The following is a 19,796-nucleotide window of genomic DNA, read 5'->3' as shown; positions in this document are numbered from 1 at the left end:
GAAGACTAAAGGGTTGCAACTTATTTTAATAGAAAATATTTTATCAAGCAATGTATGTAGCTGTTACACTTAACTACATATGAGCATAATGTTTGTAGATAGCTCTTCTGACCTTCCTTGGAAGGAAACAAATATTTGTTTGTGAAGGGAGGAAAGGTATATTTGTTTGTATAACATATATAACTTATAATAAAAAGCAAATATTGTGCACATGCCATAATTTAGGTTAATTACTTTATTAACTTACTTGACAGTACTTTCAGTCCTAGAGAGTTGAACCCTGTTCATATCTTCAATCATCTGTAGACGAGACATTTCCAAAGCAATCAGTAGGTCCATAGAATAATCAAGTTCATATGTAAGGTGATTTCTATCTGAAAAGTAGTTAATAAAAATATAGTGAAATTAATATTAAGTCTCTCTATATGGGCTTGTTCATTTTCACTGACCTTACAGCCACCAGGTAGGTAACCTACCTGCTCACTCAACATCAAACTGGATGTGATGACTATATCACAACCTCATAGAACATATTCAACTACACTAGATTTGGAAGGTGAGCTGAAGTTCAAGTTATTTTATGTGTTATTAGTTTCCTTTTTGGAAAGACAGTTTGTTTAAGATTCTAGCTAAGACCAATGATGAAAGAAGCTTCCATATAAAAGAGTCTACTGATTCACAGACTATGATCTGAGATAAATTATTTTGAGTCATCAGTTAACCATGAAAGTGCACATATACTATAATTTTTAATGTTGTAAGTGTTATCTTCATGAAATTTGGCAAGCTTTTAGTAAACAAGTCTTCTGTACACATAAAATCAGAATTAAGTTTTTTACTAAAGATTTACAAGGTGTTTTCCATATCAAGAAAAAAATACTTTCTTCATCTTACAGTTTTCAAATATCATTCACATAACCTCTAGAACCTCATAAATGAATATGGTTTTTCAGTAAAACTTTATATTTCATGTTATTTGTTCTACCCTAACACTATATGGACTTGGAGAAACCTGATCATGTGATAGTTAATTTTTCTAAATATGTTCTGAATGACACTGAGAAAAAAAGTATTAGCTCAGGGTTTAACATTTAGTATTCCTAATAAATTTAAATTTGAGGATTATTTTATTTAATTTGAAGTTTTTAGAAACATTATCAGATAAAATGATTTGGAATAATTCGAGCCAAAGTTTTAGTAATATTAGAACTCAAATAAATGGTATAGCTCTCGGTTGTTTAATAATTATCATAATGAATATAAACATTTTTCTAGTTTAAATGCTGAAGAACTTAAACCACTAAGAAATTTAAGCAAAAATAAAAGTATTGTCATTTCTAAATCAGATATGAATAATAGTGTTGTAATTTTGGATAAGGATTATTAACTAAAAAATGATGAAGAAATTGTTTGTAATAGCACTAAATTTGCAAAACTGAATCATGATCCTACTGAGAAGGGTGGATTACAGAGGTTTTTGTGAAATTAAAAAGAGAAAATGTTCATAATGGAAAATAATATTTGAAAATTAGACCATCAGTTAGTCATTCTGGTATTTTTTATGGACTGCCGTGAGTTTATGAAGAAGGATGTCCCTTAAGACCAATTGTGTCTAATATTGAAACTTGTAATCATACCTTGAATGATCTTATGGTGGAATTTAAAAAACAAAAAACATTTACCACAGATGAATACATCCTGAAAAAAAAGTTTTGAATTTTCCTAAAAAAATACAACAACTCAAATTCAACAATGATGTGCATTGTACAAGTATTGATACAGAGTCTTTGTATACCAATGTACCACTTGAAGAGACAATATAACAAAGTTCAGAATTGGTGTTTGAATGTTTAAAACAGCTCCAGTGCTGGTCTATACTGAAATTTGTTTACTTGAAACTCACAAATTTTGTCACCAAAGATTCATGTGCATGCAACATCAACCTCTGAGACCAACTGCATGGAGGTGGGGAGGACGAGAAAACTCAACCAACACATGTGTGAGAATTTATGGTGATTGTTTCAGCTCTAATCCCAAACCACTCAGTGGGGACTGACACAGAGGTGATGGTAGGACAAGAGATCCTAATCAGATGGGGGGGGGGGCTGCAATGTAACAGATTTACCCCAAACCAACATCATCTTCCAGAAAGGACTGCACAAAAGCTGAAACACAACATCAACCTCTGGAGTGGATCACTTCTGTAAGAGATACACAACCTAATCCTATGGATAGAACCACACAGAAACTGGGCTCAACATCATCCCCTGGATAGGACTGCACAGAAGTTGAAATGCAATGCCATCCCCAGGCCCCACTGCACAAAAATGGATTACTTCTAGAAAATATATGCAATCTCACCCTCTGGATAGAAATATACAGAAATTTGGCACAACATCAATCTCTGGGACTCACTGCATAGAGGTGGAGCTCATGATTGGAGGACTGAATGCCATCTACACCAACAGAACACCACCACCTTAATCTATACTGAATGGAAGTGATTACATTCAGGAGGTCTCTTCCATGGTCCACCACCCCATCAGCTTGGAACTGGAAAGTGGCAAGGACTCCTGTACTCCACTAAGAGAACAAGGGAGTCTGGAGGAATGCAGACACCAAAGACAGTGCAATGGGTTACCACAAAAATCCTATTCTGAAAAGCAGACTGCCCCTGATATATTCAATTGAAGGGATGGTAGGGTAGGGCAGCTGTCCCTTTCTGCTTTACCCATGTAAGTCCAGGATTAGTACGGTCCAGAATGGGCATATTTATGAAGCAAACATATTGCGAGAAAAACCTACTAGTGATCCTGTTGAACACCACAGCTTGAAGGTGTGTATTACTGGCTATGAGTTTACATCTTAGCTGTACAGTGCAGATTTGAGAAATATACAGCATACCGAACAGGCAATGCTCACCATTAAGCATGATCCTGAAACTAAAAGGGATATGCCTTTGGAAAGAAAAAAATATAGAGAAAAGATAACTTCCACAGTCACAGCTGCACCAAAATTGAAGGATGGCAACAGGCAGAAGGTGGTACCCTGATGAAGAAGAAACAGCCACTGTATAAAGATAGTGGGAGATGAATGCATGTGGTGTAATCCACATATCCGACTGGAAGAGTTTCCTCTATTGGATGATGGAGGCGAGATGCCAGGGAAAAGGTAAGGTGCCCAATTTGATGTGATGACACCTGGAACAGAGTTCGGGAAGAAAGAGACAAGAAGGAATATGTCAAATGAATCAGTTGTAAGGGTAAAAGAAGAGAGGTCATGTACAGAGGATTGTTGCTAGGGGATGAAAAGGCAGGAACAAAAACCATGGAAGGAGGCTGTGCAGGGAATGTAACAATGAAGAGCACATACAGGACAAAGAAGTCTATCTGAATCAGGCCAAGGAATAAAGGTGGGAAATTGGCAAGAAAGAACAATGTCTCTCATCAGCTGCTGAAGTTCTGGGTAGGAACAATTGATCTGATAAAAGAGAAAATATGGAGAATGAAATAGAATACATAAAATGTTGATGGCAAAGATATCAGACCAATGATGCCCACAGGCTAAAAGGAGTAGGAAATAAGTCTTAAGGGATAGGTGAAACATGGAACATGAGGATCAGACCAGGAATAAAGATGGGATACAGATGAAAGTGATATCAAGAAGAAACAATGTCCCCCATAAGCTGTTGAAGTTGTGGGTAGGAACAATTGATATGATAAAAGAGAAAATATGTAGAATGAAATATAATATGTAAAATGTTGATGGCAAAGATATTAGACCAATGATGCCCACAGGCTAAAAGGAGTAAGAAATGAGTCTTATGGGATAGGTGAAACATGGAACATGAAGATAAAGGTTCAAACACTGACATTCCAATCCAGAAGATCAGCCCAACGAGGAGGCTTACGTTTCCAGAAGGAATCCAATAAAAGGGAGATGGTAGGAGAGGAAAACACTAAATGGTACCAGGAAAAATGGAAGGTGTTGGATAGGGCAGTTCGATAACCAGCTATAGAAAAGACAGAAGCCCCATTATCGAACAGCCAGTTGAGGAAATCAGTAACATGAGGAACCATGGGCTGAGAAGGGGAAAAATCCTGATTCAAAGACCAACAGCAGAACATGTTCCATTTATGATGATAAACTACTAGAGAGGAAGGTCTAATGGTCCGAGCTAAAAGAAAGGAGACACACCTAGACAATTGGAACACTTTGCCAGATACCTGGTAAATACCAGATGTGAAGGGTGGGATGAAGAACCGGTAACTGAGGTTGATTGAGTACAGATAGAGTGAGAGGAAGAGGCAATGTGGGTTTAGTTTGGAGTTGAATGAGAGGAGGAAATCGAGGTTGTGCCACTCAGTAAGGAGCAGTCAGAAGGACCTGACACAGTGTGATATGGATGACCAAAATCACCCTGGGAAGGTAAACATAAAGGAACTGGTTAGTCCAGTCCTAACTGAAAGCACCTACAGTCAGGACCTGAAGATGAGGAATTATAGATCAAAAATGAGGTAACTAGGTGTTTAGGAAAGTGGCAACAGCATCCAGATGAGGAGTCCCCTATTGATTGCATAGCCACCTGAAAACCTGAGGGTCGAGAGACTACTCTGTGGGATAAATGTTGTCAGGTCTAGAAAGTCGATCCACCACAAGGTTGAAAGCATCCAGAACATGACCTGAAAGAAGACGATTACACATTATGTGGGCACAATAAAGGAGTTCTAATGTTTGACCACAAAGGGAACAGGTGCTCCCTTGGTGAATGATATAAGCCACAACTATGAAATGTCTGATTAGATCATGATGAGTTGGTTCTGTACAACACGAAGAAAATGATCCCAAGCATGTCGTACAATCTGAAGTTCTAAGATGTTGATATGGTAAGACTTTTCTATTGAGGACCAATGTCTGGAAGCCTCCTGCTGATTGATCCATGTCCCCCAACCATGGAGAAAAGCACCTGTGAGCAGTTACAAATCTGGACAAGGTGGAGGAAGCAGTACTCCACCATCATGTTGTACTTGTTCAGTCACCAATGCAAATCATCTATAAGGGAAGGAGAAAGGGAAATTAGGGAGTCCAAGTGATTTCAAGCAAGATTTCATTAGCTGTGCAGAGTCCACTAAAGGAAATGAATATGTTTTTGACCTAAGGAGATAAGGGCTTCCATTTAAGATCAAGTCTCCAAAAGTAATAGAACCTCATGCAGAAAGAGAAGGAGCAGCAAGGGCATGGAGAACTGAAAGTTCCATCGAACAAAGAGGAAGTGGAGAAGGATGGGCCCGACTGAGGTGGGTGTTGAAAAATACACCCAAGTGGATAAAATATTGGGTAGGCACAAAGAAAGACTTCTCCAACTTGAGAATCCAATCAACATGAGTTGCTCTGTCAGTAGTTGATGTGTGTGTTGAGAAGACTCCAGTTCAGAATGAGCTAACAGAAGCCAGTCATCCATGTAGTGGTGTAGAAGCAACTCTTGAGCATGCAGAAGTCAGGCAAAGGCTTTGACTACCCAACAAAATATATACAGTGCTGAAGCAAACCTAAAAGGCAAGGTGCAAAACTGATACACAACCCTGTAGTGGAAAAACAAAAGATAGCATCTAGAGTGATGAAAAATAGTAATATGGAGATAAGCATTTGAGATGTCTACTTTGATCATCCACAGTCCTGAAGAAAAAGCCCACCTCAGTGTGAGAAAGGACTCCATGGCAATGTGGACAAGATCCAAAAATTGATTGAGGTGAGACAAATCAATCACAGGATGCTAATCCCTAGTTTTCTTGGGGACAACAAAAGCCTTGTGCAAAAATCTGGGGAAGGCTGGCTGAAAGGCTCAATAGCTCTCTCTGATAGAAGAGTCTACACAGCCTTGGATAGATGCTGACTGATAGCAGGATCCCAAGGTAACAGGAAGGATATCGGTACAGGAGATAATGAGGGCAGGGAAAGGAAATGGATGAAAAGTTCTTCTAACAAAACCTGGATCACCTAAGGATCAGTAGTGAATTCCTGCCACAGGAGATCAAAAGCGCCACCACTGATCTGGAAAACCAAACCAGCTGATAGTCACAGAAGCTGCTGACAACAACTAATCTGACATCTAGAAACATAACGAAGTGTCAAACCTCTTGTTGTAGTGCCTGGTAAAGGACAGGAGAGTGCAGAACGAGAAATAGTTATAAAAGTGGGCATGGGATCAGAATGAGACAAATGAATAACCAAAGACTCAGGAATATCTCCAAAATCAGACCAATGAAGAAAAGGAGCCATCTGTAAGTTACGAAGATAATAGGAAGGCAGACAAACTTGTGACATGACAGAATCCCTTCCAGTAAGATCCCAACAGCAGAGAAACCATGTGTGAAAGGATAGGGCTGAGGATGAAAATCACATCAACATGTAGGAAATGATAGAAAAGGTATCTCCCCAAAATCCCTGAGGGGATCAGTGGAGTGCCTCAGAAAGGAGATATGTGGTGGATAAGTACCATAGGAGAGCTGTATGGGTAAGAAGAAAGTGGGAAAATTGGGAATGGGAGAAACAGATAGGATTGTCAGGGTCAACCCCACATTGGCAAAAGTGACTCCAAGTGCTTGGGAGTCGAGAAATGGTTGATCAGCCTGACGATAAGTTAAAACATGATGATCAGAAGCCCATGGAGGATGAGGCATGCTAGCACCAGCCCTCAACTGAGAAAGAAATGCTCAGCATGAACTTTGATGTCAGGAGAAGGAAGGAAAATAAGGTATTATAAGGACAGGATCATATGAAATCAATGAAATTGATAAAACAGAACATACTTGAGAAATCATATCCATAAAGCTAAGTTAGGCCTGGAAGATTCTGTAAGAGAGGCATGGGAAGGCACGGCATAGTTAGGTGGAAAAAAAAAAGCTGTCAAAATCCTCCTTCTCATGAATGGGCTTGTATGATTCAGGGATAACCCAAACATTGTCAGGAGAAGAAGGTCGACTCATATAACGATCAGTCTTCTTCCGATGAATGATAGGCAAAAAAATCCTCAGTCAAGACCGCAGACCTCAAGCTGCTAATGGCACTCAAAGTAGTGGTAATAATATCAGAAGTGGTAAAACACAAACTTTAGAATTTATTTTAAACTGTGAAGAAGTTGAAAATGAGAAAGAAAATTGATAAACAAAGATAAGTTATTGTGACAAAATACTACAGAAAAACAGCTGTAGCAAAAGAATAATTAAGTTAAATCTCCACTTTGCACACAAAAAAAATAGATGAACACGTGAAGAGAGCACAATTGAAAAATGTCTGCACTTGATCATTACCTAAAGAAGTGTTAGTTCTATAGAATCAAATAGAGGGAGTCACATGCATCAGGAGGGTGTTTCACATTCCTGTTGGTGGAGGGTTGTTGCATGATGATTTACATGCAAGACACAGTGAACCATGATGATCGTGGGGTATGTGGGAGTTCAAGGCTTGTGGCATGTGAAAACATTTTTTGCATATAGAAGGCAGAATTGAACAAGAGTAACTATACATGTAAGAGGAGATAAGGTACCATGTAGGATCACAACATATCACATGTGATACAACATATCACAGTTGCATCCAGAGCTTTAGATAATTGTCTCTTTTTTTTTTGTCAAAGTCAACACAGGTTAATTCAGCTACTTTATAACACAATTTGACAAGGTGAATTATTCTTCCTGCTCTGTTATTACAATACAGTCTGTGATAATTTCATTTTAAAATCACTACTATAACTGTTGGTTACCACAGTTGTATCCAGAACTTTAGATAATTGTATCTTTTTTTTTTGTCAAAGTCCACACAGACTGATTCAATTACTCTAGAACATAACTACCAAGATGAATTATTCTTCTCTACTCTGTTATTACAACACAGTGTGATAATTTCACTTTAGAAATTGCCACTATATATACTCTTTATGGCTAAACTCTCAATCATGCAGTTTAGATCTATCTAACTTTCAAACTAAATTTTCAACGTATATTTATACCCTGACAGAGGTCTAGAACAGATACTAGATATTGTGATGCAATAATACTCAATTAAAACACAGAAGGTTCTAGTAACATGATGTAACAACATAACAATCACCAATTCATAACTATTGAGCTACACACCAGTTATGTAAACAAACTTCCGATAAACTATCGCTTCTAAAAATAATTAAATTTAACATTCATATCATATAAACTATCCAAATCATCTCTATCACATTAACTTAAACTGTATACCTACCAACTTTTACATAAGCCTAACTTGCTGTAAAATTCTTAACACAAATATTATGATCATTATATATATATAGTTGCAACATAATCAACTACTAAGGCTGCAATAACAGGAGGTCTAACAATTTTAATGAAGAGCATGAACATGTCAGACTCACTTAAATCTGCAAAATGAAGGCTAACAACAGAACTTTCATTCTGAAACAAAAGTAAGGACAATATAAAATATGGTAAATGAAGTAACATCTATTTATACTTAGCTTTTGAACAACAACACTGGACAAACACTATGGAAAAATCTGACCACACAATTTCAAAATATAACCACCAAGGAAAGTCTGAGTAAAAAATAACTTTGTTTAGAATTACAATCAATCCAAAGCTTCATTAAAACTTCCAAGAGAGCCATGTTTATCCATGTCTTAAGGAATACGTCAGTTATCCCATTGACAATTGTCTAGCAAGCAGGTTAATAAGTGCAAGGCTTATACCTATGAACATACGGAGACACACACAAAGAGTAAATCTATTAAAAGAAAAGGGAAACAAGACTTCCCAAATTTCTTATTTTCATTCAAGATCAACATGTCAGGCATCCCAATGACATTTGTCCAGAAAGTTATCTAGCAAGCAGTCCAGGTACCAGGCTTGTACCTATGAATGTGTGAAGACATACATAAAGGGTACAATTAAGAAGTCACGATTAGGTATACATGTTCATACGGAATTTGTAAATACAGGAATATGTATCAGAATTCAGAAAAACTGTACCTGAACACATCTAATTAAAGACAGATTTACTTTCAAAGTTATAAAAGGGTTACAGCCATAACATTTTATCACACAATATATACATCATTACACCTGAAAAAGCTAGAAAGTTACAAGGAACCATATGTAATTTTAATTTTCTGGATAACTGTATTCCAAATTATTTCTTGCATCAAATTTAGCAGAGATGATATTACATATCCTGTAAAATTATATGTTAAAATTAAGTGTAGCCTGACTGTTGCATTGTTTTCATTCATATAAATGATTACAGAATTATGCCTAAACCATTCTTCATTAAGAATGATAAAAGAAAGTGAAGAAGAAATTTAGTGTATAATAGCATTGACAAATACAGAGCATCTGAGTGAACTAGTTTTGATAATCAGGATTTGAAAGAGAAAAGCTCTGTATTAGTCTGATTTCAGAGATAGCTAGTCATTATGCTGTTGATTTCATGTTCAGATACTAACAACTGTAAACTTAACTGAGTGGGATCATGGTGGGAAAAAAAAAGAGCTTGGATCATGTATATTTTAAGACAACTTATTTGTTTAAAATTTGGAAAGAGCTGAAATGTTATCAATTTTGTTCTGTTGAATCATAAATGTCACAACAAGTGAATTGTTAACATGTAATCATTTGCATAACTTTTATAGATAAATATTTATTAAGTCAGTATGGATGATATGTTAATAATCAAAAAAATTATTAAAAGTCCACTGTAAAACAGTACTACAAGAAACCAAAAGATAATAATTTGTATATAAAACAGTTTAAGCTTTCAAATAAATTATGATTTCATTATTACTGTTTCTGCTTGATTAGATATACAAAAAATCCAGCTAATTATAAAATGATGTGATAATCTGAATTACACACTTGTTCAGCTTTGATAAGTAATTGACTATTCTGTCATGTGAATAATGCTGGCTACTGTTATACTAGCTTTGGCAAAAATAAAACAACAACAACAAAATAAATACTTTAAATTTAAGGGTAAAATAGCAAAAATACAGCTTAATTGCATATTTGCTATTTACCCTAACTGAGATAATTTTATTGCCATACCTAGAAACATTAGTAAGTTGTGAGAAATCTTAGTGAAATTAATATACATATATATATATATATAACACTGGTAAATTTCTGTACTATTTACGATACAACTTAGAAGATTACAACAACTATGAAGCCCATTTCTCTGTAGTTAAAATTTTTCAGCAGATTTCTAATTGTCAAAGTACTTATTAGAATTAAACTTCAAAGATATGATCATCATTAGTTTGGTAAAATTACAAAAAATCAATAAAGAAACAAAAAGTAAGCATATAGTGCAATCAAACTATATTTACTTATTAGTATTGCTGCTGGCCTTATAAAACAAAAATCTAACTGTGCTTCTAAAAAAGTCTGTACTCAGATACCAATATTAATTTATATGTGGAGAGCATGTTAACAAAGTTCTTTTCTATTCAAATTGAGTTAATTGTTTTGATAAAACTTGTTTCCATGACAATCACCTTTGTTTTTAACCAGTCAATAAAGTATGCCTCTCAGTTGTTTCTTTAAGAATATTTAGCATGAATAATGCAATACATCTGTCAATATTTCTATATTCTTTCCTTTCATTTTTTATGCTGTAATTTATTTTAAGCTCACTACGTTGAATTAATCTCAATTCATGCTTTTGTTATTATTTTTGGAATGGGTTCCTTCAGTAATGTGCCACCTCCAGAGAATTTTGTTCATAACACTAATAACGTTTATTGAGTTAAGTTAGGTTTTTGATAAATCTAAATAATGGATAAGTAAAAAGACAGATGTACATAATCAAGGCTTAAACTTTGATTATGTAACAGCTACTAAAATTAACTGTTCAAGAAATGAAAAAATCTACTTGCTCAATAAATACTTCACAAAACATAAAAAGATATTATGAAACCTATTACCTTCTACTCCTTCTGTGTAATTTTGCAGACATTGTAATGAGCAATATTCATGGAGTGTTCCAGTTCTTGGGTTGCGAGCTCGAGCCTTTTGACAACCTTTTCGAGCACAGACCCCTGTATCAAGACATTAAAGTAGGTTGATAAATATCTGTATTTTACAAACATTTTTAAATTATGGGTATCTTATTTTAAGATTGATTAAAGACTCAAGTTTTCCTTATCAGATAAATTAAATATTAGTGGTTTATTAGAAAAAATTCATAACAGTTCAAATAATGGAGCTGAAGTTCATAATGGGTATTAAAATTAGCTGATCTAGTGCATATGAGTTATAAACATAGGTTAAATTTATTTCAAGAAATATAAATACACAACACACAAATACAAAGACAATCTTATGAATTAACTACAAAAAACATGTGAAACAATAATGTACTGATGATATCAAAACCTTCAACTTTTAAAACTAAATATTTTGTAATCAATCTTAAACTCAATCTTACAAGAAGCTATAAGTGGCATATATACGTTTTTTGAAGTATATTTTTACAAACAAAACATCTAGATTTAAAACATATCAGAAGTTTTCTCAATTAGCTACCATGAAAGAACCTATTAATTTGTTTAAGTCAATTCTAAACAACAAAATGATGCTTATTTACTAAACTTAATAAATTATTGTAACAAATAACTTGCATAAAAATAAAAAGTCCATAACAGCACACATCTACCTTCCCTACCAATAAAGATAAAGAAAACATTTTCTTACTATTTATTTCAAAATCTCTTATTGTTTAAAATTCAGTTTTAAGTATTCCATTTCTGTTTGCAAGATGTTTAACTTTTTATATTTTCTTGAACATCAATAATTACAAATTATCATTGCTGAGTCATTCTGCATTATAATATGTGCCATACTTGTTAATGCTCTTGAATATTCTTCTTTTCAAAAACTTCTAACATGCATTGATAATACAGTACAAAACCATTGAAAACTACCACAACAAATAATTTATTTGAAATCTGATTGCATTAAGATTTTTTTTGCTGTTAATTGGAAAGCTACATAATGGGCTCTTCATGCTATGCTCGACACAGGTATTGAAATTCAATTTCTAGCATTATAAGCCCTCATATTTACCATGAGTTTCCCAGGGTAACTTTGTAAAGATACTAATATATATATATATATATAACACACACATATATAATTCTACGTACTAATGTTATACAAAGAGGTTTAAAATTTTGTATTTTACACAGGTTTATTGAAAAAATATGATTATGGATTAACAAAATTATGTGCATTGTTTCTTCACACAGTACATTTATTAATTCAACAACATATTTAATTACATTCAAGTCTTGGAACAGTTTTGAGTAGCATGTTACGGATACAGCCTAAGTGTGTCAAATAAATTAATTATGCAAATCAATGTATGGATGAAATTCACCAATTTACTATTTATGAGAATTAGGAAGAGAATGAAAATAAGCATGCTGAGCTTTATACTATTTGCTTAAACAAATTAATAACAAGAGTATTTTTCTTTTATAACATGCAGTATCTAGTGAGAACAGAAGAGCTTAGTGTTTTCTTATTTTATGTGTGTGTAAAATTTAATATCAATAATGTTTTCACTTCAATTTTTGTGAATTATAAGCTAAAAAACTAGTATATTTGAAACAAAACTATTATAAAAACAAATCCTATCAAATTAGAAAGTTTTATCAGACATCCAAGTGAAAAATGATAATACCTGGTTGTAAAAGATTGAAATTTATCTTTAACTACTCATAAGCTTTTTTATAACTGAAAAGAAAGTTTCTAGGACAACCTAGGCAAACTGTTCACATGAAGTTCTTTTAGCCTAATGTCTTCACAAGGTAATCCAGAAAGAAGTAAAAGCAAAATAACTTGTAATGCCATATTTTTATATTTTATGTTAAAACGTTTGTTATTTGTATTTCTTCAAAATGTGACCTCACTAGTAGAGGTGAATACTTTTGCAAGGCACTGTATGTTTCTGTTGCTTTAGTAACTGTGCTTTTTCATTAATGTTTCTCTTTGTAGCCAGGAAGGCTAACTGTGGTCTAAATTTTAAGCAACATTTTGTGCTGCAAGCTAACAAGAACTTTATTTATATATATATTTTTCATATGGAAAACTTTATTAGTAAGATATTTGTCAGAGAAGTTTAAATTTCACTCAACCATATGATGTTTATATGGGAACACAACAATCTTTTTATTTTTTAGATCCTAGAAAGCACCATGGCATTTACATGTGGCACATGAAAGATAACATTTTCATTAATTGAAAATGTATTTCTGATAGACATTCACCTCTGTACACAAAACGTAATGTGTCTAAGAAACTTGCAAACTATCAGCCTTGTGAAAATTCCCACCTAAATTTCAGTGAAACACATGAAGTTGCACTACTACATGATGACATACCATGCAGCAAAACCCTCCATCAATAGGAATGTGATACACCTGTCAGATTTTATGGTGCAAGATTTTTTACAGTAGGTGTCTGTGAATTGTTGGTGATAACTTTCAACAATAAATGGACAGCACTCAATCCACTTGTTTTAAAATAATATATTCAAAACAAGTCAAACATATATATCAGTGTTCATTACACTGTTAGTTATCACAGTTGTATCCAGAGCTTTAAATAATTGCCTCTTTTTTGTAAAAGTCCATACAGGCATGTTCAATTACTTTGGAACACCCTTTGACAAGAAAAATTATTCTCCTCTACTTTGTTATTACAATATAAGCTGTGTCACTCACTTTAAAATCACCACTATAACTGTTGGTTACCACAATTTTATCCAGAGCTTTAAATATTTGTCTTCTTTTTGTCAAAGTGAACACAGGCAGGTTCAATTACTTTAGAAAATCCTTTGACATGACAAATTATTCTTGTCTATCTCTTGTTATTAGAATACAAACTGTGATACTTTCACTTTAGAAATCATCACTATATGCTCTTTATGGCTAAACTCACAATCGCACAGTTTAACCTTTTTCACTTTTACTAACTTAACTTACTTCCACTAACTTGGTCACCTATATGTATATTGCCTGACTGAGACCTAGAACTTTCTACAAACTATGAGACATTATTATGTAATAATACTCATTTAAAGCAACATGAAAAACTTAGAAGATCCTAGTAACATGCCATAAATTCACAACTGAACTACACAACAAATGATTTGTAAACAGTTCCTATTTTTACATTTCAGTTACTTTAATAATTATACATAAAGAATAAACATGAAAAACAAAAAATAAAATACTTAACCAATCTTCTTTTTTCTTGCTGCTGGTTTTCGTGGAGACTTAAACCTAATTTGTTCTACTAATGATAGTAATGCACTTAATAATTTTTATTTAATTAAATAATGCACCAAAGAATATAGACTAATAACATGCAAAAGTAGACAAATTTCATTACCTCTCAAATTTTTCTGGCTTTCTAACTATGCAACAAGAGCCATTACAAATTCATCCAAGCTAGTAAAGGATACCCATGGCAATAGGATTCAGGAAAATGTTAACTTCAAATACAATCACTCACCTTTGTACACAGAAAGCCAGAATCCAACACTGAGATGGTGAAGGGACCAGTGTGAAATGTAATTAAATGAGCTCCCCCAAAAGAGGGGAAATGCTATAACTGTGTTGCAAGGATAGGTGGAATAGGTACACGACTGTCTGAGTACTTGCACACAAGTGGTTGGATGGCCAATATGTGTAATGTGGTTGGAGTGCATTCGGAGTGTACTTTGTGTGCACACCTCTTCAACCATCAGTCTCTATGTGTCAGAACCAGCTGTGGGAGAAGGAAACTTGTGATAAATATCTGTGCTCAGCTCCTCTACCATGAGACACTTTGCCAATTGTGAGAAGAGGGTACCATATATTTTTTGTTGGACACAATTAGTATGGATACTTATATAACCAGAACTTGACTATCAGACACTATGGGCCCCTAGCCTGCTGGGGGAGTAGGACATGTGAGCACTACATCATATTTGGATACTAAATAATATCATATACTTTGCCATCAGATACAGAGGGTTCAAACCATTGTGTGAGTAGGAATTATGATAAATCAAATGGATATACGAGTGTGAAATAGTGATATGTGTCCAAATTCCACTTGAAGATTGTGATGTATCTATATGCAATGGGGTGATCTGCACTGCACTCCAGAAATGCACCTGCCCCACTTCTCACCATAGAGGGATTCATGTTTTACCCCCAATGTTTAGTTTCCAATTGATGAGGGTTCTCCTTCATTCACCACCTGAGCTCCACTTAAAGGTGGAGGGGGAGAACTTGCTCAGGGGAGACCTAGAGAATATGCCTGGAACCCATATGGGTGCCTGCCAGAAAGATCTTTTATTGGGGATGAGTAACTGCAAAATCCTATTTCTAAAAGCCAGCAAGTGCTAGTCAGAGAAGCAGGCAGATGCACAGCTCTTGTACTGTTTTTTTCATGATAGTCCATGGAGTGGATACAGTCTGGATTGGACTGTTGAATGTTTTATAGTATTACCTTGAGTACTAACTCCAGTGGTCTTGTGGACAACTCCAATTCACAGTGGGCACTGATTGAGTCAGGGCGAATGGCATGAGAGCTTTATGGCTCGACACAGATTTTGAGTGAGAATATGCTCGGAGGCAGCACTAGCCGCCTAGTGGGATCTGAAAATAGAATGAAGGTGAGAAAGGAATAAGTAAAAGAATAATCTCACCTGTTACAGGCATAGGATAAAATGAAAAATGGTATTGGTGGAAGTCTATGCTACTGAAGACATGACAACCAGAAATTGTTATAATGTGAGACAAATGAGTGTGGGGTAGTCCACATGCCATCCTGGAAAAATTCCTGAAGCTGTCAATGGGGAGATGCCAGAGACTCTGTTAGAAGTTGAGTCTGGTAAGAGTTGACATGAAATGGTTGACAATTAACCATACCCAAGGAAGAGTAAAAAGTCTGGATGAGTTGGAGGATCCATAAGGTAAGTATAGAGGGAGAAAGGCCACTAGTAGATGAGGGATCCCAAGGAAAGAAATGACTGGACCAGACACAGGAGTCTGTTTGGAGCAGAACAACCATAAATAAGGGAAATGGAGTGAAGTTTAATGGGAGAATAGAGGACCATCTTCCTGAGTAACAGAAGTCACGGAAAGGAGAAAATGTTCAGGGTAGAGAAGAATGTACAAGTAGTGGAAATGAATTCAAATGAAGTTGGTAGAGTAGAAGTCAGAACTTCTAAGAAGAAGGAAAGAAAATTAAGAGAGAGGCAATAGAGGGTGAGCAGCAAAGGGTTCAATATGGATCAACAATGAGGGCACATTCAATTCCCAATCAGGCAATGGAGTGGGAATAGATGTGCAGTAAGGAGGAGTGTAAGAGAGTGGTGACAACATGGGAGGGAAGAAAAACAATGTGGAATTGAGAAAGGCAGAATGTAGTGGATAGAGCATCCTGAGATCCTGCAGCATTAGAAACAGACAAGATTCTGTTGAATAGCCAAGGAAAAAAAGGGGTGAGTTGATGTAAAGTAGATCAGTTGGGAAGGAAAGATGAAGGAGAGGCTTAACAATGAAAAGTCCATCATGTCTGTTGGTAAACAGAAAAGGTGGAAGAACAATAGGAATAGAAAAGAAGGCCACACGTATGGAAAAATATGGCTAACCAGGAGGCAAACCAAACAATCCCACACTCGAAGGGAGTATCACATACAAGAGAGGTGTACAAGAGGAAAAAGAAATTTAGAAAGAGGATGAAAAGAAGTTTGGTCAAGAGGAGTTGGGCAGGCTAGTAGTGGGTGATCAACAGTATTTGATATATGGTGTTTTGAGACAGACAATAGCACTGGTGTGAATGCTGAGAGTATACACAGTCATGCCTAATGGGTGAGGAATAGGAGAGCAGAATGGGGGTATTGGTATAAAGTAGTGAGGAATGCCAAGTTGGGAACAAACCCAACAGAAATCAGTGGGTGCAAAGATGTCTACAACAATATTCAGAGCACCCTGGGCATAGACAGAAATCAAGCTCATCTGAGTGGAATGGGCCCAAAAGAGATTTAATGTCTGCAAGCAGTAGATACCAGAACATATGTGTCCTTGATTGCTGATGTAAGACACTACTGTGGAAATGTCTGAGTGGATCTCAACCACAAGATCCACTATGAAGGGGGGGGGGGAAGAGAAATGGAAGCATGCCCACTGGACTGCAAGCATTACCAGGATACTGATGTGAAGAGAACTCTTTTCAAATGTCCAAGAACTTGAAGTGAGAGATGGTGAGGTATGAGTGGGGAATAGGAGAAGACAGGCTTGGAAGGATGTATAGGAATGCCAATGGTGGAGTGGGAGTGGTCTAGCCACCAGAAAACAGGTGAAAAGGAGGACCCATGAGAACATGGAATCCCTGGACAGGTTCCATTAATCACTTTGGGCTCACTGGACATGACATGCATGAGTGCAGCCAAGTGGGATGATAGGATCTAGAGAAACACTAATCCTCAAAGAGAGTAGATGGAAAAGAAAGGAGTGGACTTAGGTGATGAGATGTATGAGGTCTAGTAGTTGGGAAAAATAAGGTAGGGCATGACTAAGGAGAAAGCTAAAAAATAAATAGAGGTAAATAAGACCTTGGGACAGACTAGGAAGGAGTTGGAAATGTGGATGAGCCATCCCAAGTGAGCAGCTCCATCAAGTAGAAGTGAAGTTTGATCTGTGGATTCCACATGAGAAAGTGGAACTACAGTCTAGATGGTGTAGCTAATGAGTGAAGGCCTTCATAATGCTATGAAATACATATGGGGCTACAGCTATTTCGAATGGAAGGACACCAAAGTGATAGACACAATCTCAGTGAATGAACCTCAGGTAAAGTTGTGAGACAGGGGCTATAGAAACTTGGTGAAATTCATCTGACCCACCTGTTTTGTCTACCATATGTCTGGCCAGAAGGACCAGAAGGAAGAGAAGTAATTCACCTTCTGAAAATGAGGGATGACCAAAATGTGAGTGATGGAGGATAAGTCAATGAACAAGTCTAGTCCCTGTGTTTTTTATGGAGACAACAAAGAGGTGAGTAATAACTCAGAAAAGTCAGGAAAACTTGTTCTATGGATTGCTACTCCAATGAGTCCAAAACCATCCATCAGTAGAATGGCTGGAACTGAGGAGAGAAGAAAGGCTATGATAGAGAGAGAACAGGAGGAGCAGAGAAAGTGCAGGGCTAGAATGGTGTTAAGACCAATTTGTGTTGAGCAAAATAAGCCTACAAATAATGAGCAAATTGGAACAGATGGAATCTCACATGACCTGAACTGACTGGATGGTCTCTCACCATTAGGACAATGGGAGAGACTTTAGATGGAAACAGGACAATAAGAGGTGGAAGGCAGAGAAACTGGAACTATATGGGAAAGAGGGGTGGGTGAGGTCATGGGACAGATGTGGAGGAGTGAGACTGGGACAAACTCTAAACTAATGAGGAAAGGAAAATTGCTGGTGGTCTGCCTCAGTACCTGATCCCAGTGACACTTCCAAGGAGTTCTTGATGGAGTGATGGGGCTAAACGCAGGTCAAGAAGAAAAGAGGTGGGTAAAACTGACTTAGGAAGGTAAGGTACCTCTACCCAAGAGCTCCCAACAAAAAGGAACCAAGTGAGAGGTGCAAGTGCTGTGGAAGAGGAAGGAATGGTCTGAATGTACCTTTTAAATAATGGTGTGGTCCCATCATGAGATGGAGAGAGAGAGAAGGTAGTAAAGTCTGGTAATAAGGAAAGCACAAAGTCGGGAAATATTGGTACAGAACAGTGACCCAGGTAACAAATATTGTATCCCAGGAACTGTAAATTTGAAACCAAGGACTGCAAGTCCAGGAAAGGGAGGGTGAGGGACATTAAGAAATCAGGTATGAAACCGTCAAGTGTGGAGGATGTTGCATAATATTGCAAAAACGAATCTGTAATAGAAAAGATGAAACATGAAAAATATTAGGGGAATGTGGAACAATCCTAGAAATTGGAAGTGGAAGGGTTTTGTAAAAGAGAATAGGAAGCATTATAAGAAATGGGATAAGGAAAAAGAATGGATTAAACATGTTCTTCAAAGAGAAGAGAGGTACTCTAGTCAAAGGCAGCAGGTTGAAAAAAAATAGCTTCATTTCATCCACCACAACTTCAGATTCAAAATCCTGTAAAGGGAATGCTACGGCAGGGATGGAAGAAGAAAGTCCTGGTGGCAACATGAACTCCACCACATGTTGGACGATGGCTGACACGTTCTCAATAGGCAAAGATTGTTGGTAATTGTCTGTGATACTTGTACTCAAGCAGAAAAAAATTCACATTAAATTGTGAATTCATAGTGAAAGGTCAAAAACACAAAGTTGTTGATATAAAATACTTCAACAAGTCTCAACAAAAATAAACATGTCTTTGCATGAATGTGCAGAGGAAAAGAATGAGGAATTTTGTGTGTGAATGTAAAGGGCACATTAAGGCAAGGAGATGTGTTGCATTTCTATTGGTGGAGGGTTTTGCTACATGATACGTGACCATGAAGCAGTGTAAGTTCATGTGTTTCACATGAAATTTAAGTTGGAATTTTCACAAGGCTGGTGGCATGCAAGTTTCTCAGGCAGATTAGCATGACTTCAAGAGGAAAATGGCTTTCTGTGTATGGAGGATAGTGATTGTATCAGAAACTGTCAGGTTTAACCATTTCATAATATTTTTACTAATGTGTATATATATATATATATATATATATATATT

At 36.0% G+C, this 19,796-nt stretch overlaps 1 protein-coding gene across 4 annotated transcripts in view; it reads right to left on the bottom strand.

The window, feature by feature from the left end:
* LOC106461355 (ankyrin repeat and IBR domain-containing protein 1-like) overlaps positions 1 to 19,796 on the bottom strand; it is a 268,562-nt gene that overhangs the window by 17,936 nt on the left and 230,830 nt on the right. For all 4 annotated transcript variants that reach the window (XM_022388283.1, XM_022388284.1, XM_022388285.1 and 1 more), the window contains 2 exons: positions 10,970 to 11,083; positions 248 to 374 (listed from right to left, as the gene is read on the bottom strand). In XM_022388283.1, coding sequence (XP_022243991.1) covers positions 248 to 374; positions 10,970 to 11,083 — 241 coding nt within the window. The remainder of the gene's footprint in view (positions 1 to 247; positions 375 to 10,969; positions 11,084 to 19,796) is intronic.

This window comes from Limulus polyphemus, unplaced genomic scaffold, assembly GCF_000517525.1.
Source record: "Limulus polyphemus unplaced genomic scaffold, Limulus_polyphemus-2.1.2 Scaffold942, whole genome shotgun sequence".
Lineage (NCBI taxonomy): Eukaryota > Metazoa > Arthropoda > Merostomata > Xiphosura > Limulidae > Limulus > Limulus polyphemus.
Note: the sequence above shows the minus strand (reverse complement) of the source record. Positions and strands in the feature narration are given on the sequence as shown.